The sequence below is a fragment of the Colossoma macropomum genome, unplaced genomic scaffold (genome assembly GCF_904425465.1).
Source record: "Colossoma macropomum unplaced genomic scaffold, Colossoma_macropomum, whole genome shotgun sequence".
In the NCBI taxonomy this organism is placed as follows: domain Eukaryota; kingdom Metazoa; phylum Chordata; class Actinopteri; order Characiformes; family Serrasalmidae; genus Colossoma; species Colossoma macropomum.
The window spans coordinates 27,627,841-27,649,007 of record NW_023494805.1 but is presented as its reverse complement, the minus strand read 5'-3'; the positions used below and the strand labels follow the sequence as shown (position 1 = coordinate 27,649,007).

General features: G+C 38.9%; 5 protein-coding genes across 7 annotated transcripts; 4 read left to right on the top strand and 1 right to left on the bottom strand.

Annotated features, from left to right (window-relative positions):
- The first annotated feature begins 1,369 nt into the window (after positions 1 to 1,369).
- On the top strand, positions 1,370 to 4,350 carry LOC118825903 (endonuclease domain-containing 1 protein-like). Its single transcript, XM_036596764.1, has 2 exons — positions 1,370 to 1,741; positions 3,512 to 4,350. Exons 1-2 carry the CDS (start codon positions 1,457 to 1,459, stop codon positions 4,088 to 4,090), a joined length of 864 nt encoding a protein of 287 aa, XP_036452657.1. The 5' UTR covers positions 1,370 to 1,456; the 3' UTR covers positions 4,091 to 4,350.
- Positions 4,351 to 5,730: 1,380 nt separating this feature from the next.
- On the top strand, positions 5,731 to 7,723 carry LOC118826154 (endonuclease domain-containing 1 protein-like). The gene is made up of 2 exons (XM_036597041.1): positions 5,731 to 6,289; positions 6,874 to 7,723. Exons 1-2 carry the CDS (start codon positions 5,984 to 5,986, stop codon positions 7,456 to 7,458), a joined length of 891 nt encoding a protein of 296 aa, XP_036452934.1. The 5' UTR covers positions 5,731 to 5,983; the 3' UTR covers positions 7,459 to 7,723.
- A 928-nt stretch (positions 7,724 to 8,651) lies between these two features.
- si:dkey-85k7.10 (endonuclease domain-containing 1 protein) lies at positions 8,652 to 11,006 on the top strand. Its single transcript, XM_036596980.1, has 2 exons — positions 8,652 to 9,152; positions 10,144 to 11,006. The coding sequence occupies exons 1-2, from the start codon at positions 8,835 to 8,837 to the stop codon at positions 10,720 to 10,722; spliced, it is 897 nt and encodes a 298-aa protein (XP_036452873.1). The 5' UTR covers positions 8,652 to 8,834; the 3' UTR covers positions 10,723 to 11,006.
- A 1,642-nt stretch (positions 11,007 to 12,648) lies between these two features.
- Positions 12,649 to 13,739, bottom strand: ufsp1 (UFM1-specific peptidase 1 (non-functional)). Of its 3 annotated transcripts, none has more exons than XM_036597792.1 (2): positions 13,691 to 13,739; positions 12,649 to 13,539 (listed from the first exon to the last, which is right to left on the bottom strand). In XM_036597792.1, the coding sequence occupies exon 2, from the start codon at positions 13,530 to 13,532 to the stop codon at positions 12,798 to 12,800; it is 735 nt and encodes a 244-aa protein (XP_036453685.1). In that variant the 5' UTR covers positions 13,533 to 13,539; positions 13,691 to 13,739; the 3' UTR covers positions 12,649 to 12,797. The 3 variants fall into 3 exon arrangements, with proteins under 3 accessions (XP_036453685.1, XP_036453687.1, XP_036453686.1); XM_036597794.1 differs by having other exon boundaries at positions 13,697 to 13,723; XM_036597793.1 differs by having other exon boundaries at positions 13,636 to 13,712.
- Positions 13,456 to 20,663, top strand: LOC118826738 (zona pellucida sperm-binding protein 3-like). Its single transcript, XM_036597791.1, has 8 exons — positions 13,456 to 14,302; positions 15,375 to 15,502; positions 15,598 to 15,701; positions 17,716 to 17,893; positions 18,000 to 18,117; positions 18,349 to 18,440; positions 20,231 to 20,328; positions 20,458 to 20,663. Exons 1-8 carry the CDS (start codon positions 13,643 to 13,645, stop codon positions 20,553 to 20,555), a joined length of 1,476 nt encoding a protein of 491 aa, XP_036453684.1. The 5' UTR covers positions 13,456 to 13,642; the 3' UTR covers positions 20,556 to 20,663.
- The last annotated feature ends 504 nt before the right edge of the window (positions 20,664 to 21,167 follow it).

The window sequence follows — 21,167 nt, the reverse complement described above, 5'->3', positions numbered from 1 at the left end:
CATTTGATTAAAATGTGAAAATCATTTCCACGTGTATAAAATGTAGCACATCAAAACAATTACTGACATTTACATTGACCAACATTGCGATAATGATGTACACAATTACAAAAAAAGGCAAGGTACACAAGTTTATTTATACAGCAAATAAATATATATATATATATATACACACACATAGATACATATTTATGTATTTCACAGCATTGGCCATAAAATACAATTTCCACCTGTTTTACAAGAGGCCCATCAGTTGAACTGTGCTTTTTTAGTTTAGTTTATTCAATCTACAGGGACACATTGATAAACATCTCTGTGAATGTTTTCAACTGCAGGCCCTGGATTTTTATCTTCAATAACATTAGTGTCATATGTTTTAATGGAATTGTGTATACAAATTTGGAAGCAAGCTGGATTTTCATCTTCGGTGAATAAACATTATGAAATGATTTTATTGTGTTCAAATGTTATTTTTTATTGTGGCAGTTGCACATTATTTTTGTATTAAGCAGGCTGCTGTTGTGCGATGTGTTTTATCTTGGCACGGCCATCTTTGTGCAGAGGTGTGAATCCTGTTCACAGCAGACATTTCACACACAGAGAGCCAACAGCATTCAACAAGTAATCTGATAAAAGAGAAAATAGTTTATTTGATTACTTTTTTAAAAACATGAGTCTATTTCCACTAGGCAGCCAGCAGAAAGGGGTCAAGTGTCAAAGGCCTGAGAAAAAAAAGAGTGTTTAGTCTGTACTTAAAGATGACCAAGTGGTGCACAACAGTTTAAACAGAAGTAAAATGTTACAGGAAATCTTGATGGAGTTACGTACAGAGGGAAAGGAATGACAAAGTTACATCTTATTGTAAAGAAGGCATCTGTTACACAGTAAAACATAATAATTTCACTTGATTCATGGGTTTACTTTACTAATTTGTCAAACTTTCTAATACAAATCTAGTAACACATACTATTTCTTGTGTAATCTTTAGTTAGTTAGGCACACTGAGATAAGATCAGTTCATTTGGATGGGCCCTACAGGCTGAAGAGTCTTTTGCCCAAAGCTTCCCAGCATTCTTAGTGGTTTTGTTGGTTTCTCTGCTATTTAACTCTTACTTTTTTATTTTGGATGCATTTTACTCGTTTTTATTATAATGATTGGGCTGTGTGAGTTAATAACCTTACTTACTGCAGAAGTGAGGATGACTGAAAATTAGAAAGTAACTCTAACTCAGATATAAAGGTATTTAAGCTTGAACTTGTTAAGTAACTTAATTATTTAGAGAGCATGATTTTTTTAAGTCAGCTAATATAAGTTTACAGTGTAGCCTCATTTCCATATCTTCTCTCTTTCTCTCTCTGAACTTTCACATGCCACTCCTCTCTCTCTCTCTCTCTACATGTACAGTAGTTTCTGATCATCAGTTGTGAGCAGTAAGTGTGAGCAAAGGTAGAGGAGATGTTTTCTCTTTCTCTGCTCTCCGCTCTGCTCCTTCTATCCTTTCTCGTTCAGGCCAGTGTGGATGAATCTTTCAGGGACTGTTCTCAATTCCTCTACCACCAGAGGCCCCCCCGGGGCGTGCGGCTGGATGGTCTTCACACTATCTGCCAGCACTATGACAGTGAGCCACGCTACGCAACCCTGTATGATCCTGCCCGCCACATACCTCTCTACTCTGCCTACACGTTTAAAGGCTCCGCTGGAGAGAAGATGGACAGCCATCCCTGGATGTATGAACCACAGGTAAAGAATTCCATTCCTCACTCCTTTATCTTATGGCTTAGTAACTCAATGATTTTGCATTGTTTTATATGTAGTTGCTGAATATTAATCATTGGGATGTGAATGTCCATGAAGTTTAAGGGGTTGAGGGCCTGTTTTTGGGTCCAATATTTAATTCTTTACTGTCATAACTACATAACCTACAGATTAGATAGTGCTGAATAGTGCATCTTAAGATTAATGACTGAATAATAGGTCTACAATTTAAGGATTAAAGATGGGCATGCAATTTTCAACCATGGCAAACAGCTTATAAGACTTATTGTTTTATAAGAAAATAAGACTAACAATATTGTACATTCTTAAATGTCACTAATAATAGAAATGTAATAACTAAAAAGACAGAAAAATTAATCAACTTAGAATTCTGCATATATAAACGATATATGGAAACTAATAGTATGAATTTTGATCAGCTGTGAATTTGGAAACGTGCAGTAACCATATGAATTTTAAACTATTGTCAGTTCTGAAATATATAAACTGAAATGTGAATTTTAAACTATGGTGAATTCTGAAATACACTATATGGACAAAAGTATTATTACACATTACACCTACAGGAGCTTTTATGACATCCCATTCCAAATCCATAGGCATTAATATATAATAATAGAGTTGGTCTTTTTGCAGCTATAACAGCTTCCACTCTTCTGGGAAGCTTTCTACAAGATTTTGTAGTGTGTCTGTGGGAATTTTCGCCCATTCATCCAGAAGAGCATTTGTGAGGTCAGACACTGATGTTGGATGAGAGGGCCTGGCTCGCAATCTCTGTTCTAGTTCATCGGAAAAGGGGGTGGATGGGGTTGAGGTCAGGGCTCTGTGAGGGCCGGTCAAACTCACCCAACCATGCCTTTATGGAGCTTGCTTTGTGCACTGGGGCTCAGTCATGCCGGAACAGAAAAGGGTCTTCCCCAAACTGTCCCTACAAAGTTGGAATCATACAATTGTCCAAAATGTCTTGGTCTGCTGAAGCATTAAGATTCCCCTTCACTGGGACTAAGGGTCTTAGGCCAATCCCTGAAAAACAACCCCACAGCATTATCCCTCCTCGACCAAACTTTACAGATGGCACAGTGCAGTCAGGCGAGTAATGTCGTCCTGGCATTCACCAAACCCCCGACTCATCCGTCAGACTGACAGACAGAGAAGCGTGATTCGTCACTCCACAGAATACATTTCCACTGCTCCAGAGTCCAGTGGCGGTGTGCTTTACACACACACACACACACACACACACACACACATACCCAAGTTTTCACAAACTGACTTGTGGGAGAGGAGACATCCTACAACAGTGTCATGTTTAAAATCACTGAGCTCGTCAGTACGACCCATTCTACTGTCAGTGTTTGTCTATTTGGGAATGCAAGATTATGTGCTTAATTTTATCCACCTGTTAGCAATGGGAGTGGCTGAAACACCTCAACTCAATAATTAGGAGGTGTGTCCCAATACTTTTGTCTATATAGCATATCTTAACTAAAAATATTAATTTTAATAACTGTTTATTCTAAAAAAAGTGAATAAAAATCAGGTCTGAATTAACAGTATTCATTTCAACACAGCCTTTCAAATATAGCAAGCAGTTTACTACATATACATTTTGAGAGGTTGTTATATCTTTTTATGACTAATATCTCTCTTTTTTTCTCTCTTGATCTCTCTCTCTCACTCTCAATCTTTCTCTCTCTCTCTCTCTCTCTCTCTCTCTCTTTCTCTCTCTCTCAGCTCTTCAGCACATCAGAAACAGGAAACATGCAGCCTTTTCCTCAAACTGGAGCTGACCAGCATTTGGAGCAGACTCAGGCCGTATTAGCTGACTACACTGATGCTTTAGGTTATGAGCGTGGTCAGCTGACCCCAGACCAGCACCAGTCCAGCCCAGGGGACAAGGCTGCCACCTACACCCTGACCAATGTGGTGCCCATGACCAGAGAGTTTCTCCGAAACCACTGGGAGCCACACCTGGACACCATCCGCCAGCGCCTCAACAACTACTGCCATGGCACGGCCTACATAGTGACCGGCATCACCACCGCTGGACATGCCATACGAAGGGGCAACATCAACCGAGTGACCATTCCCAAACACATTTGGTCTGCTTATTGCTGCCCTGACTTTGATCCTGGAGTGCCATACGATATTCGCTATAAGTTTCCTTCTTATGCTGTGTATGGCCTAAATGATGTTCTAGATAACTATGTTAATGAGGTTTCACCAAAAAGGCTGGAAGCACTGGTGAAGAGGGAGATGCCAGTGGATCAAGACTTTCAGCTCTTTCATAGCAACTGTATATCAGCCATGTAAATATGCAGATTATAAAAACATGTATGCATTTCTTTTGTTCCTTGCTTTAATAATAGTTAAATTAAATGCTATAAATTAAATGCCTGGTTATAGAACTTGTAAAATTGTTCAATTTGTTTGAAATGTACTACATAGATAATTTTACTCAGCTATTTTACTCTGTTGCTAAAATATGTGCATTTGGTGGTTTGATGTACCGTTGTGTAGACTGTTAGCATTGAACATCTTGAATGACTCCAAAAATAAAGATTTGTGAATTAGTCTCTGAGCTCTCTAGTAACAGTGACAATTACATATTGACTTATCCTTACTGTCAGTATCAAACTGACTCAGCGACAGAAATGATTGCAAAAGTCACTCACTCTATCTGTGTGTGTGTGTGTGTGTGTGTGTGTGTGGTGTCCAGGGTGCTGAGGTGGGGGGTGGGGGGTTCTTAGTATGATAACACTGAGTGAAGCGATGTGTATGTTTATATGTATGTTTGGTTTTGAAAGAAGAACAGCCAGCATTAAGTTAAAAAGTATATACACTGGTAGAAATTAGGCCCTGCCTTTATTAGCAGCTCATATTTTTAATTACAATATATCGTTCCTCTGAGATGGACTGGCAACCTGTCCAGGGTGTTTCCTGCCTCCCGCCCAATAACCGCTGGGATAGGCTCCAGCAACCCCCCATGACCCATGAGGATAAGTGGCTTAGATAATGTGTGTGTGTGTGCGTTTTGCTCCTGTTATCTGCAAGTTATCTGCAAAGTGTAATGTCTATAATTTTAGCAGTTCAACATCTTTGTATATTTTTCTAACTTTTATTGCCATTCTTTTCGTTTCTATTTAGCATTAGCTGGCTAATAATTCATTTGTTTACAGAAATGTTAGCTTCGGGACACACATGGTTGTTGTCATAGCTCAGGAAAGCTTGAGTCAGGTGGGAGGGGGGGTGTCACCTCAGCTGTTACAACTCTCTTTTAAATGAGTTTCAGAATGCTTTACATTATGTAACTTAAGTACAATTTAGTTTCATATAGGTTTCACCATGTAAATCCAGTCCAACATTAACCTAAATGTTAATAGTAAACTAATCATTTAAGATTTTAAATTATAAAAATTTATTGTATCATGCTGTAGGTTTTGAAGAATCCATAAATGATGATACTGTAAATGGTTTTAATGGATGAGATGCATTATAAATATATAAGGGAGGTAAACAGATGTCAGGGCTGCCTCTGTAGTGTTGAGGGACGCTCACAGATCAAGTGAGCCTCAAGTATATTGTTAAGAAATTGGATCATTCTATCAGTCATGGGTGAACAATGTCTGCACTTATAAATATTTTAGTGGACCCTGTCGCCACGGGCCTTTCTCAGTGCAGTGGGACCTCCCCCCACCCCCACCCCCAAGTAGTTATGCCAATACTAAATACTAAATAAAAATAAGACTGAGATGAATAAATTTAAAGCGGAGTAGACCCATGTCTGCAGACTGTAGAAACCAAGCAGCTGAAATTCACCATTTCATATATCAGCTCTGCATATTTGCATGTCAAACTATTCTTTCATTAATTCATTCATACTTGTTCATGAAGTGGTCAAACATCATAGTCTGTCTTTTCCATACCTTGAGAAAGCAGTGATGAGTGGATCAGCTGGGACCAAAGGTCCCCTTCTGGTTTGCATACTGGAGTAGATTACAGCAGAGTGAAGCTGTTGTATGAACGTGCCTTTATTCGTTCATAGTGGGATAGTATCTAGAGTAAGAGTGTGCGAGTACAGACAGCATACTGGCTGAAAGAGAGTCAGAATAAGACTACATCTAAGAACTTAGAGCTTTTTAAGAACTGCAATCTTGGTCACTCAATTTTAGTTCACCATTTTGTCTTTTTTGGTAGTTGTACATCATGATAAAGTTCTGGCCTCGTATTTTTTCTGTAACTGCTATTGTATTGCTTCTAGCGGGGCTGCCAGTGAAAGCTACGGTGGAGCAGACTCTTTCCCCAGAATGCCGTGAGTTCCTGTACATGGGCACAGCACCGGTGGGGCTGGAGGACCACTCACTGCTTAAAATCTGCCAGCGCTACAACAGCAAACCTCGCTATGTCACCCTATACAACACCAAGGACCATGTGCCAGTCTACTCAGCCTACACCTTCAAACGCTCTGATGGAGAGAAGAAGGTAGACGTTCCCTGGATGTATGAGCCTCAGGTGAGTGAGATGTTTTATTCATGGCATTTTTAAAATAGTCTTGCTTGTTCTTCTCACTAACGTAGTGCTATCTTCACTCAGTCTGCAATGAGACAGCATTGTCTCAGCAGTCTAGTCAATTGCTCTCTTATAGTGAGAGCTTGAAACATAAGAGCAAAATGTTAAAATGTCATAATTCATGAAAATATCTCTGAATACTAAGATCAAAGAGAGTTTTATACATTGAGATTTGTAATTTCTGGCAGTTCTGGCTGCTACAGTGCTTAATTATATGCAAAGTTTAACAGTACTATACAACAGAGCTATATACAATGTGCATAATTACACTACCTGCAATATACTCATAAAAAAGGGTTCTTTGGAGCAATGCCACAGAAGAACCACTTTGAGTTTCCTATAGAACCTTTTAGCGGAAGCATTTTTGTAATGGAGATAAGCAAGTCTGAAAAACCTTTCCAAAAAGAGTAAAGAACTTCCACATAAAATAGCTTTTATTTTCATATGTGCAGAAGTAAGCTGGAACTGATGACAGCTTCTCAAAGACAAAACATTCCATGTCTCTTTCATTCTGTCTTGATGAGCAGCTATCCACATCCTCAGACACGGGGGAGATGCAGCAGTTCCCGCGTGGCTATATGCACCAGAACTTTGAGGATGCTCAGGCTGTGCTGGAGGACTACACCAATGCTGTTCTTTACGAGCGTGGACACCTGAACCCTGATGAGCACCAGGCCAACCCAGACGACAAAGCAGCCACCTACACACTGACCAATGTGGTCCCGCAGGTCCGTGAGTTCCACAGAGGCCCGTGGAAGGCCCAGGAGCACATCATCCGCCGCAGACTCAACAACTACTGCAGGGGCACGGCCTACATGGTCACCGGCATCACCACCTCTGGCAACATGATCCGCAGGCATAACATCGACCGGGTGGCCGTCCCCACCTACCTGTGGTCAGCTTACTGTTGCATTGACTATGATCACAATGCACCATATGACGAACGCTACAAATTCCCTGCCTTCGCCCACTACGGACTTAATGACAAGGAAAACAATCAGATCTTGGAGCTGTCTGTCCCCAAGCTGGAAGAGTTCCTAAAGAAGTCCACTTTCGTTGACAAGAACTTCCAAATATTTGTGGATGACTGTGTGCCGCCTGGATCGGCCTAGCTCTGTCTAGTCATGCTCTATAAATTACTTCTCCATATAAATTACTTACATTACTTCATGACAACAGACAATATTTAACTAGTCAATTGCAAATATAAATGGATTTAATGGAAAATTGATTTATAATGAATGGTGTCCCATATGAAGTTTTCCCAAAGCAAATATGTAAATGTATGTTTTGGTGCAAAAAAACTGCTTCTGCTGGAGCACTTGTGCTAAAACTGTACTGTTTAAATCATCAATTAAAATTTCACAATCTGTCATCCTTATTCATCCTTATTATACACATCCTCATGTTCACATGCATACATTAAAAAAAATAATTTAGCAATGCATTATCACTAGCCATCACTAGCTATTGGTTTAAAACATACAAAATATGGATAACGGAGTAGTCATAGTATAACTGTAAATTTAGAGCCATACTTGGTCTTAGGTGGTAACATTAGTTGTATTACATCAATCAAGATAAAAGCCTTCATTCAAAAGAACAAGAACATGATTATTATTAGAACACTTCTTATAAGATGTGAATTATTATGTCTCATAACAAGAATGTATGACTGCATAGAATGCAAACTACATTAGTCGTTTAAACTTGAATAGCCTGCTCAGGTCCAGGCTGACATTCCTCACTCCTATAACTTAAGAATAACTTTTTCCTTGAAGTTACTGAATAATAAGCCTTAGAACGTAATAGGTCTGGTAAGGTATACTTTCAAGTTTTACTATTGCTTCTGGTTCAGTTACACTCATACTATACAGTGAGGATTAGAGAATCAGTGTTGTTCCAATGTACACAGAAACAAGCCTAAATGTTGTTTGCCTTTTCTGTTGGGTCAAACATTCTTTATAAATATGTTGGGTTTGGAAAACCATGAAAATCATAATATGTATAGTAGTAAAAGTGATAGAGAAGAAATTCAAGGTTGCATATAGAATGACCACAAGATAATGGGCACTAAATGCATAACATCATGGTGAATGTCTCTAAGAAGACTTAAGAACACTCAGCGGTAAGTCTATCGGCACAGTAGCCATGGTGATATTCTCTTAGCCAAGCGATTAAACTGCTCAAATTTCAGTTTGCTTATGATTTACATACACACCTGCAAATGACTCCTGCCTTCAAAGTACAGCTCTGATAACATTCGAAATAAGCCAATGGTTGTCTGTTCCCTCTACCTCTGAGGAGTACACTCTTAATGAGTATAGACTGCCTACAGAGATAGTGAGAGGACGAGTGACAGTAGATTTTACATATGCTTCTGTCATTTTACCCGTAGCTCTGGAGCAGGGACACGAGGGACCTAGGTTGAAAATATCTGAAGACATTTGAGAATAAATAGAAAAGAGCTGGAACTGAGCTACTTATCATGAGGTGCAATCTCTCACACTGTGTCTTGTGCACAGTTTTAGTCATCCAGCTGTTTCTTCTGACTGTGCACGTAAATGCTGGGGTTGTGGATGACTTCAACCATATTGAGCGCTGTAAGGATTCTCTCTACATGGGCACTCCGCCTCGAGGCTACCTTAGCAACTCTCTTAAGAAGATATGTCAGCGATATGAAGACAAACCCCGCTTCGTCTCCCTGTACGACCCCCAGAAACACATCCCTGTGTACTCTGCCTATACTTTTAAGAAGTCTGACGGGGAGAAGAGAGTGGACTTTCCTTGGATGTTTGAACCACAGGTAAGTGAGCCTGTCTCTGCTGTGCATAAATCAGTATGATCAGGAAATTCAAGTTGAAATAAAAAATCTGAAAAAAAAACCCAAAAACTTTCATGCCTACTTGTTCTCTGTGGTGCTATTCACTTTATTTAATTACATAGTTAAACATATACTTCCATATATTTAATATGCATTCCTTATATTTTAATGTAGAGTTCAATGCGAAGGAATATCCCTGGTCAACTATGATGTTTTGTTAATTTTCTAAGTAAAAATAAGTACCAGTGATGTTAAGTATTCTTAAACACTGCATTTTTCTGCAAATTGTAGTGCACAATTTCTATTTATTTGACACACTGAAAATTATGAAATGTGCCATAACTTTAACAGAGGGAACACTTTTTGTTTTATTTTTCCCAATATGTTAAATCGAGCAAATAAACAGTGTTAAATGTATTAAAATGTGCAGAAGTGTGTTGTCTGTAGAGGATGTGTTTACTTGTCTTTACTTGGAAAATCAACAAAACATCTTATTTGACCGGGGTGCCCAAACTTTTCCACAAATCCATATTTTTAGGACTATATGATCATCCAGTCATCCTTTTTTATGTTTTAAGGATCTTTCTGACAATCATTTTTTACCAGGTTTTTGCTCTATTTTCATACCCAATTAAGCTTTTGATATAATTACTATTCATTTAATCTTTTTCCATTTCATCATGTTTACAATATCATATATATTATATATAATATATAATATTGTTCAGTTTTTTCAGTGCTTTTGTTCATGTTTGTGGGGGAATTCAATCCTTATTTTTTTATAATTCATTTTAATAAATTAATCACATTGAACTTTCCATTTATCTAACATTTATTCCATATCCATACATTCCATATATTTCCATGGATCCATTTTCTTTAGTGGATATCATCCAGTCTTCCTTTTATTTATGTTTTGAGGTCATTTAATCTCTCTGACACTCATTTTTACCATCTGTTTCTCTGCGTGCAGTTGGCTTCTGACAAGGGCAGCAGTAATATGGAGCCCTTCCCCCAGTCCTCCCACATGCATAAGAACTTTGAGGACACGCAGGCCGTGCTGGAGGACTATGCTGACGTGGTACAGTACGAACGTGGCCAACTGAACCCAGACCAGCACCAGGCCGACCCGATGGACAAAGCTGCCACTTACACCCTCACTAACGTGGTGCCTCAGATTAAGGAGTTCAGTGTTGGGCCTTGGGCCGCACACGAGCAGCTCATCCGCAAACGCCTCAACAACTACTGCCGCGGAACGGCCTACATCATTACAGGGATCACGACCTCTGGCAACATGATCCGCCGTGATAACTTGGACCGTGTGGCCATTCCTGAATATATGTGGACTGCTTATTGCTGCACCGACTTTGATCATAACGCACCTTATTCAGTGCGCTACAAGTTCCCAGTGTTCAGTGCATATGGACTTAATGACCATGTCAATAACAACATGGTGGAGGTTCCCATTAAGAATTTGGAAAAGTTTCTGAGGGGTAGAATGGATGTGGACAAGAACTTCCAGATCTTCTATAATGACTGTGTGGCTGACTAATAAGGTGTTATCAAATGATATAATCTGCCACTGCATTGCATTTGCCATTATATAATCAGAGGCTGTGATCCTAATACTAATGAGTGTATTTTTGGTGGCATATATTTGAAGTGTCTCATTACGAATTGCTGTATGTCCATTCATAACCATTTCAGATATAATGAAGTTGAAAAGAAAAACAGCTGATGTTTAACGTAAAAAACGTATTAATCATGATATAGCATTGATACGTCTTGTGTAAAGCCACTCTCAACAACATATAGAGTGAAAAAATACATAATTAAAGCCATATCTCATTTTATAACTGCTTTTACAAGTTCAATAATAAATAATAAATATGTTATTTTGATTAGTGCAAATGTCATAGGTTATATAGGTTGAATGGAGTCAATGTTATATTATTTTATATATTTTATGTCCAACTTTGGAAAATTAACTTTGGCAGCCTGTGCAAAATTATAGTTACAAGATCATTTTTTCTTCACTTTAAGTATTTCTTTCAACATGTTTTCAAGCTTTGGCAGCTTGCTCAAATGAGACGTCTTAAAAAATTCAAACCCAATATAACAATAAAGTTCCACTAACGTCTTAATCTTTGCCTTTGATCACTAGCTGCATTTGCATGTTTGCCTGTAAAACTGTACCACGTGATATGAATGAAAAGTATCAGCTTTTCTCCTTCTGTTATCATTAACTGTTTCTCCCCTTGAAGATGCGACAAAGCTGTGTGTCTAAGCAGAACACTATTAATACAAATGTAGGCCTTGTTTTAAATGTCCTGTTGTGCTGTGGAATTTTCACTGTTAATGTGGTTAGTCAATAAACCAATTGATTACTTAAGCTTCAGTGTCAATGATTTAGTCTCCTCACAATAAATGTGCTAATGCTGCAATTGCACAGTGTTAATATGAATGTGGTGAGTGAAAGTGAACTGTATTGACCAGAAGAGGGCACAAGAGCCTCAACTTGCAGTTACAATCAGAAATCCCTGAAAAAGCACTGCAGTATAGCTCAAACTGTTGTCCTACAGTCTGTTTAAAACTATTTCCAGTAGTGTTTAGGTAGAGGTGAGTAGGAACCAGCCCATGAGTTTTATGAACTCAACAACAAATTTGATAGATTTTTTCTTTACTATTCTCAAATGATGATTAGATTCTACTCTAGTATATTTGTGAGAAAAAGAGGGACGTAGTTAGAAAAACAAATTAACCAAAAGCTCGACTAAACCGGTAAGTTTTTAGCCTAGACTTAAAGATGGAGGCTGTGTCTGAGTCCCGAACACAGACTGGTAGGCTATTCCAAAGCTGGGGGGCTTTGCATGAAAAGGCTCTTCCCCCTGACGTAACTTTATTTATTCTGGGTACTAATAATGAGCCCGCACCTTGTGATCTAAGTGGGCGTGTCGGTTGATAATAGGAAATAAGGTCACTGAGGTACTGAGGAGCAGGCCATTCAAAGCTTTATATGTCAGTAGAAGAATTTTGTACTCAATGCAGAATTTAACTGGCAACCAATGTAAGGTACACAAAATTGGGCTAATGTGGTCGAATTTCCTCGTTTTGCTGAGAACTCTGGCTGCAGCGTTCTGGACTAACTGAAGCTTGTTAAGGTAATGTGTTGTATGGTTCCATATAGTACCGAAAAAGATTCTTCTATTGTTACAAGCTTGAACAATCGGAACAACAGCAGAACCCTTTTTGGTATTATATAGAACAATTTTCAAAAAGGATCTATATAGAACCATATATAACGTAATCCACCAATCGGAAGAGCCACTCCACCATGCAAAGAACCATTTAAGCATGAAATGATTCTACACAGAACCACTGCCTTTACTAAAGAACCTTTAAAGAAGCACCTTTTATAGGTGTAGAGCTTCCTCAGTACTTTAGAAGATTTTTGACCTGTATTTTTATTTCACCAAGTAACAATACTTCCACTTGAGTGCAGATTAAGGCCACTCCACCTCTGCTTTTAGACAAACTCACACAAGGCACCCTTTAGCCGACATTGGTTATTTATGCTGAAACCAATTAGAGATTAAGAACAGAACTGTATCACATTAATTATCAAAATTACATTTTTGTTTGTGGCAAACAAAGATTATAGAAGGAGCACTGATCTAGAGAGCTCACTCGCTTCCACGCCACCCAGCCCTGCCTCTGCAAAGACTCTTTATCCAGCGCAGGGCCATAGTAGTGGGGGTCCATTATTAACAGGTAGCTCCCCTGTTTCCCAGTGCACACTCCCAGAATGCCTTTAGAGGAGTTGTCCCTGTCCCCACCCATCATTACAGGAGACCCACGGGTGAGGAAATGATGGTGAAGTTCCTCTGCGGCCTGCTCAAGCTCTGACCCACCACTCCGCACATGTGAGATACGGCAAGGAACATCATAAAGTTGGTCGAGCACCAGAGCAGCTTCATAGGTTCCTATCCATTCTCTGGAGCCCAAGAGGGAAGATGGTTTATCTCCTACTGTGACCAGAGCTTGCTGGATTTCTGCTAGACTTGGGGGAGGTCTGGTTCCAGACTGAGATCCACTGAACAACCATGAGCATATGGTCTGAACAGTCCTGTATCCACAACCCCAACCTCTGTCATCCTGCCCATCACAGCCATAATGGTAGTAGAGACATTCTCCTGATATCAGAGAACATCTGTCACAGTCTGCCAGCGGCTTGGACAGTCCATCGTGGGCATTTTTCACTAAAGTATCTTTCAAATTGCTTCCGATGGTCACTTTATCTTGTCCACATAATCGCTCTCCCCAGTCTATGAGCTCACCTGTCACTTTGCCTGTCTTCTCCATGAACTGGCTGCGTATAAAGAACGATTCAAAACGTCACTCTAGCTTTTACATGCACATCTATGATGAAATTAATATATTCTCTCTTACATACATTTCAGCATACATGAAAAATGTGCACAGTTTTCTTTTATTTTCGTGAACAAACAGAGAATTTGTACCCTTACAGCGCCTCTGGGACTACGTGTCCGTCAACAAAAGCCGTCCCTAGAGTTCAACAGCGCCTACTTAAGAGTTCCGCATTCAAGACGTTGACTGGTTGGGAAGCTTCTTACTTAGTTTATGTCCACTTCGAGCTTTATCTTAGACACATAATATATAGTAAATACCCTAAAATGATACAAGTACTTTTCTTAATCAGTTTGTGTGCTCTTGTAGCCTGTGGGCCCCGACCTGTATACGAAAGTCCGAATACCAACTCTTCTGCCTCTTCTGGAAAGTTCGAGAAGACGCCAGAGGAAGAGTCTTCACTCAATAAAAGTGACTATGATAGTCCACACGACGAGTCTGACAAAATATTCCCCGGATATTCGTTCTCAAAAGTTAAAAATGCCTCAGAGAATGGGGGTCTAATTGTGAAGTGTGGAGAGAAAAACTGGAGGATAGTGGTGAAGAGAAAGTACTTCGGACGCGGCCTTCCTTTCTCACCGCGGGCTGTTCGGCTCGGTGAGGATGGCGGCGCTGCCATTGAGTGCAAGCCTCAGACAGACTTTCTCACCGCCTCTCACATGATCATTTCTGCAGGTTTACAAGACTGTGGTAGCGAGTCTTGGGTAAGAAATGACAAACAACCAGCACGAGCTGGGTTATTCCACGATTGGAGTGCCGTTAGCCCTCACTTGTTTATTTCTTTGTTTGTTTCTTAGCTACTTAGTCTAAGAAACGTCCATTTAACCATGTTTTTTTTACAAGGTCTGTTTGCTGACAATGGCTTAAATGAGTGACAGTTGATAGTTTTTAGCATAAAATTAGAAAAAAAAACACAATGTGGTTAACTAACGTTAGCATTCATGCTAAGGGAATGAGGGCATTGAGGACATTTTTATTTTTTATTGTATTGTGGTGACTGGGGCAGGCAGAAATACTGTTTTCTAAGTGCTGTAGGATTTAAGTTATTTATCTAAAACATGCACATAGGTTGTTGTGAAGGATATGTGCCTGTGTTTAAAATGTGTTTTATCTCTATGTACATATTTGTAAATGTACAGTCACAATATATTGCACCCCAAACATGGAATCATGGAGCTGCTGAAATAATTGGTGTTTGTTTTTAGAAGTTATTCAAAATGGAAAAGTAACATGAAAAGTTCTTGTGCTATGTAAATGTGCACTATGTAAGTTTTGCTGATTTGGAGACCTCTCTGGTGGAAATGTGTAATTCCACGCAACATGCAGCAGACTATTTTGTAATGTTAGTTGTGCTGGACCCCTTTCCAGAGCAGATCAGTATGATTACTGTGAATGTGTTAAAGTTTTAAAAGAAAACCCAATCAAAACTTTGTGACCGTGTCTTCCGAGAATGTGAGTTATGTACAATTGTCATCATCTCTTTATCAGTACAATATTGCTTTTGCATTTGATTTGTAAACATCAAGCTGGACCTTCTTTTTCAGCCTGTGCGTGTGATGTCATGTAAAGATGTGTGATATGGTCAGAAAAACTCCCACACAAAAACAGCCTGATGGCTCTGACTGTACTATGTCAGGAAAAACTACTTGTGTACCAAGTTTCCTCTAGAGCTGTAGTGGAGCTCGAAGTACTGCTTGGTGAGAAGTAAAATGATAAAACTGAGAAGTCAGTGGTGTGAGCAGTTGTAAAGCTGTATTTTTTTCCTGTAATTTTTAGGTAAATGGTGACTGGCTCATCTACTCCAATAAGTTGGTGTTTTCTTCTGGTCCTTTTCTCACCTTGGATGGCATCCTGATTTTCAGACGCACTCCTACTGTGGTTCCCATTGAGTGCCATTATAAAAGGTTGGCTGTGTTTTCGGTGTACGATAACCATGTTCTCTTCCCACTGTCCTGACAGAAATTCTGCTTGTTTTTTTATCTTTTTGTATCTCCCACAGAAGGTTTAGAGTGAGTGCGGAACCACTCAGCCCTACCTGGTTACCTATGACCTCCACTATAGAAGCAGCTGGATTGCTGCACTTCTCTTTACGTGTTGTTAAAGGTGATCTACCAGTTGAATCTCACTGTTTACTTACTTACTTATTTTGTTCTGACTTATCTCCAATTTTTGCCCATTCATAAATGAGGATTATTGGCATTTTCATCCAGTTCCACAATTTGCACAATTTACATATGGCAGAAGCCATTCATAATGCCACACAATCTCTCAAAAAATAATGCCTGAACCACTCTGGTAAAATTCCTGGTAAGACGCCAATGTGGATTAAATGATGTTTTCTGTAATGTTTCCATGTTTGGTCACACATGCAACAAATAGTACACACAGCTGATTAACCAGTGTGGTTAAAAGACACGTCTTGATCTGTTTGGACTGAACGTCATGACCTGCCTTTTAACTGCTGTTGTAAGAGTACAGAAGAGAGAAAGACTTGCTCAAGCAAGAATTTAATTATGGCAGATTTAACTGGCACTGTACTTAAAACAGCTTCTTCTTCCTGTGCCAGATTCAGTGTTTGGCGAATTCCCATGCTGTGTGTGGAAAGTATGTTTAGCTTGCATTCCAAATATGTGAAGAATAATTTGACCTGTTGAGATTCTAATTACATATTACTGCAATTATAATGAATTGAAAAATGACTTGAATTATTATTATTTAACTTTAATTTTTTATTTATAATAGTTTATAATTATTATTATTTAATTATTTAAATATCTTGTGTGCAAAAGTAAAATTCCTACAGTTAGAAGTTAGGGTTCCTGCGCAGTATGGAAAAGTGTGGAATTTGATTTTAATAAATTCCAGGTCTGGATAAGTATGGAAAAAAGAAAAGAAAGTATGGGAAAATATTTTTGTTTTCTAATATGTAAAATTCATAATTTGTAAAAATTGATCGTACAAGCAGGGTATTCTTCAGGGTATTTGGAGCAGGCAGACAGCACAGCCAAAATGTTTACCATGTACCACTGTGTGAGAGAGCAAGGGTCAGAGCGAGCTTGATGTTGTCGAAAGTAAAGCAAGTATGATGTGCGACTAAACATACAGAGCTGCCTCTACTTCTGTATGTCACAGCTTGCAAAAGTTCTGCCTCAAGTGCCTTATAACTGTAGCAAATCCGAACGTCCATGAACAAATTAGATTGAAAGAAAATGTGGGAACGACAAGAAAATGTCTTTTAATTGCATCTATACATAGCAACACAAATAACCAAATATTACGCTTGTCTGGACATTTAAGAGTTATGCAGTGATACAGTTGTCAGAAAAGTAAACAGACTGTCTTTTCGTGTTCATTGTCATTTCCATGGACACAGTAAATAAACACGGCCACCATGAAAACTATTAAACTTTTTTCAGTTTTTTTTCTGGCTCTTATCTGTAATAGAGAAAAAAAGGGGGGACAATAATATGTGTATATATATACTTCTTTGGAAAGAGATGTTTGACAGTGGAATGTTGTCCGGCTTTCTGCATAGGAATCTGGACTGAACGGCCACTATGAGTAAATGCAAGTTTTCCGAGGGCTGGAAAAGTTCCGAAAGATCTATTTAGGAATCTGTAATTTTAAGTTTGATTTTGATTTTGAAACATATAAATGTCATTTTTTTTTTATAGAACAAACTTTTAATCAAGAAACAAAGTATCAGAAAAAGTTAAAAGCATCTTTACCAAAAAAAAAAATGTCAGCACTGTTTTCCCTTAAAATTTATAGCTTTGTTTCTCAGTATTTTTTTTTTTTGTTTGTTTTTGTTTTTTTATCTGTTTTGGCAGCCACTTGGAGTGTGGGTCTTTAACATGTATGACCTCGTTTACGTGTCAAATTTCAGTTGGCTCTTGCTTGGGACACTGGAGAAAATACTGCAGAGTTAAAAGATACCATCGCTCTAATCACCACCACAGTGATTTCTGAATAGCTCATTTTTACTGTGGTGCATATTTTGCGTGGCATAGCATTGTTAACACCATGTTTTATGAATCTGGCTCAAAGTGTCTGTATTGACATGAGGAAAGAGAGATTTGCACACAAATGATTGTAGTTGATTTTTGTCTCACCTCAGATGGCAGTGGCTCCACTCGTCAGTCCACTCATTTCCAGCAGGGAGAGCCATTGCTCCTGGAAGCAGCAGTATATGCCCCATTGCACCCTCCTTTACGAATCTTCGTGGACAGCTGTGTGGCCACTGCTAATTCTGACCCGTTCTCAAAGCCCAGCTATGAGTTTATATCCAACCATGGGTTAGTGGTAAAGTCCTTTGAATGTTTAAAAGTGAAACTTTCTCAGACCTGTTCTTTTAGATCAGACTGCCACTGAACTCGGAGAAAATGCTTTATTTGCTCCCAGGTGTCTGGTTGATAGCATGCTGCCAAACTCGTCTTCTAAATATTACAACAGGCCAGAGGAGAACGTCCTCAGGTTCAGCATTCCGGCTTTCAGCTTCCCCCAGGATCAGAGAAAACAGGTTAAATTCTGGTTACTATTATAGAGTGTGTAATGAGCTTGTCTCTAAGTTGTTCTAAGGATGCTGTATGGCAATGCCATCTCCTATCCTGTTTACTTTTGACTGCCTAGAAATAGAGCAGCGGCTGCCCAGTTGCATCTACAGATGGTTATTAAAAGTTTTTTAAAATGATTTTCAGTGGCACATTACCTTGCATTCTTTCATTCTTTGTGCCATCTTTACACCTCTTAGGTTTTCATTAGCTGCCATTTGAGAGCTACTCTTCACCACAGTCCATCTGACTCCCAAAATAAGGCTTGCTATTTTCATGGACCTTCATTCAGGTCAGTTATTTGATGTTTATTTTAAGATTTGCAGGTTCTACAATGGCAAGAAAAAGTATGTGAACCTTGAAAGTGCTTGTATTTATGTATTAAGTTGTCTTAAAATATTGTTTGATCTTCATCTAATTTACAAATCAAGAACAAACACAATCTGTGTAAAATAATGACACAAAAATAATAATGTTTTTGTCCATATTAAATATGTCATTCACAGCACAGGTTGGAAAGAGTATGTGAATCCCTAGGCTAGTGACTTCAACACAAGCAAATTGAAGCCAGGAGTTAGCAAACCTGGAGTCCAATAAATAAGATTGGATATGTTGGTTGGAGCTCCTTGGACTAGTCTTTTGATAATAACCTCTCAAACATTTTGGTGTTTTCTATTCACAAAAAGCTTCTGCTGATGTGAGTCATGAATCACCAGAAGAAATCTCAAAAGGCCTACAATCAAGAACTGTTGATTTGCATCAAGCTAGAAAGGGTTACAAAGTCATCTCATTGAGTTTTGGTGTTCATCAGTCTGCAGTTAGAGACGATTTAGTATTGTGTTTACCTGAGAAGTGGGTGCCCAGCCAAGATTACTCAAAAGGCACAATGCTGAATGCTCAGTGAAGTAAAAACAGAATCCTAGAGTGACAGCTGAAAGCTTGAAGGAATCAACTTAGTAGTTAACGTGTGGCAGGACACCATGGAGAAAGCCTCTGCTTTCCATAAAAAAACATCACTGCATGCCTGAAGTTTGCCAAAGAGCACCTTGACACTCGAAGAAAGCTACTAGGAAAATGTTTTGTGGACTGATGAAACTGAGGTTGAAATGGTTGAGAAGGAAAGGCAGCGCTATCTATAGTGTGAAAAGGGTACTGCGTACCAACGCGAAAACATCATCCTAACAGTGAAGCGCGGAGAGAAGAGCATAAGGATTTGGGGCTGCTTTACTGCCTCTGGCTTGGAATTTTTTTTTTTTTCCCTCAATGATGGCAATTAGTCCAAGTTATCAAGGTACACTACAGGATAATATCTGGGTGGATGTCCTTTGGCTGAAGCTCAGTAGAAGGTGGGCGATGCAGCAGGACAATGACCCTAAACATTAACTCAGAATAGCTTAAAAAAATTTAGTTTGCATTTGAGCTGGCCCAGTTAGAGCCCACACCATATCCCAGTAGAGGTGCTGTGGAAAGACCTCAAGAAAGCCATTCACAGTAGACATCCTAAGAACATGGCTGAGCTGAAGCAGTTCTGTAAGGAAGAGCAGTTATTAATTCCAAGGGTTCAATTACTTTTTCCACCAGCACTGTGAATGTCTATTTCAGGGGTGTCCAATCTTATCTGCAAAGGGCTGGTGTGGCTGCAGGTTTTCAATCCAACATAGCAGGAGGTCACTTGATGAAATGTTTGAAGCCTGAGAGGAACTAGTAAAATCAAGTGTGCTCAGCTTGTTTGGTGTGAAAAGCTGCAGCCACACCGGATAAGATTGAACACCCCTGGTCTATCTGGTATGCACAATAAATACTTTGAAAGATTAGTTGTTTTTGTTATTAGCTTCAGCACAATGTGTTTGTCTATACTTCTGATTTAGATGAAGAATAGATCACCATTTTGTTGACCAATTAATGCTGAAAACCAGGTAATTTCAAAGGGTTTGCATACTTTTTTTGCCACTTTGCATTACATTCTGTAAATATCATATTTAGTAAGACTTCACTTGGGAAAAACTTGATTGATGCTGAAACAAAGATGACTTATTTATTTAAGAGCTAACTCATTTCAGACGTAATGTCTGATTTGTTCAGCTGGCGCTCGATAGAGGGGAACAACACTGTTTGCTTTTGCTGTGAAACTGGAGATTGTGTGGCAGGAAAGATGGACTTATCCAGCATATACCTGGGAGGTATGTGTGTGTGTGTGTGTGTGTGTGGTGAGAGCAGTACCTGCATTCTGGTTTTCTTGTAAAACTCTACAATCAGTTGTCATAATTGTCTGACAAATAAAAAAAAAATACTAATCTTGTCTCTTAAAGAAGAGCAGACTGCAGTGGATGTAGGCCCACTGCAAATTCTACCCACAAATTCACACTCGGCTGGGAAACTTACCATAGGGGATGTAAGCCTCACTTAAGCTGTGACCTGCCTGGAGCATGCTGTACTTCACCAGGTGAGATACTGAACAGTCCAATTGAATTTAATTGAAGATATAATAGTACAGAATTATAGGAGGCTGCACTTAATTCAGGGTCAGTCCATGTGATGTCACCTCCCGACTGACCACCTCTGATTAAATACTTACAGGAAATAATGTAATTGCACCCAGTACATGGCAAAATTTTAGGCTTGCATTTTCATTAGTTCCTGAGATATAGAGGCTATAAAAACAGCCTTAATTTTGGTCTTAGAAATATCATGGGGCCCATATCATGGAACAAAAAAGTTTCTGCACTTGTTTAAAAATGTGATGTGATGTATAAACATTGCTAAAGTTTCATGGTCCATACGTGGAAACTAAACTGCAAAAACAACAAATTCCACTTTTTGTCCACATCTCTGAATGATGTAGATGCAAGTCTGAACTTTTGCATGTATCTGTTAAATCTGAAATGGTCAACTTTTTTGAAATCTTGTGATTTGGGGCAGATTTCAGATACAGTTAATTTAGCTGTATTTGGATTTTAAGCCATTTGAGAGTAAAGTGAAAAGCATTCAAAACTATCTGAATACCTACAAATAATTATTT

Excerpts from the sequence above, each read along its gene's own strand:
- LOC118825903 (XM_036596764.1), top strand. The coding sequence starts at position 1,457 with ATGTTTTCTCTTTCTCTGCTCTCCGCTCTGCTCCTTCTATCCTTTCTC. Across the intron at positions 1,742-3,511 it reads CCTGGATGTATGAACCACAG|CTCTTCAGCACATCAGAAAC; the intron begins GTAAAGAATTCC and ends TCTCTCTCTCAG.
- LOC118826154 (XM_036597041.1), top strand. The coding sequence starts at position 5,984 with ATGATAAAGTTCTGGCCTCGTATTTTTTCTGTAACTGCTATTGTATTG. Across the intron at positions 6,290-6,873 it reads CCTGGATGTATGAGCCTCAG|CTATCCACATCCTCAGACAC; the intron begins GTGAGTGAGATG and ends CTTGATGAGCAG.
- si:dkey-85k7.10 (XM_036596980.1), top strand. The coding sequence starts at position 8,835 with ATGAGGTGCAATCTCTCACACTGTGTCTTGTGCACAGTTTTAGTCATC. Across the intron at positions 9,153-10,143 it reads CTTGGATGTTTGAACCACAG|TTGGCTTCTGACAAGGGCAG; the intron begins GTAAGTGAGCCT and ends CTCTGCGTGCAG.
- ufsp1 (XM_036597792.1), bottom strand. The coding sequence starts at position 13,532 with ATGGAGAAGACAGGCAAAGTGACAGGTGAGCTCATAGACTGGGGAGAG.
- LOC118826738 (XM_036597791.1), top strand. The coding sequence starts at position 13,643 with ATGTGCACAGTTTTCTTTTATTTTCGTGAACAAACAGAGAATTTGTAC. Across the intron at positions 15,503-15,597 it reads ATTGAGTGCCATTATAAAAG|AAGGTTTAGAGTGAGTGCGG; the intron begins GTTGGCTGTGTT and ends TATCTCCCACAG. Across the intron at positions 20,329-20,457 it reads ATCCAGCATATACCTGGGAG|AAGAGCAGACTGCAGTGGAT; the intron begins GTATGTGTGTGT and ends TGTCTCTTAAAG.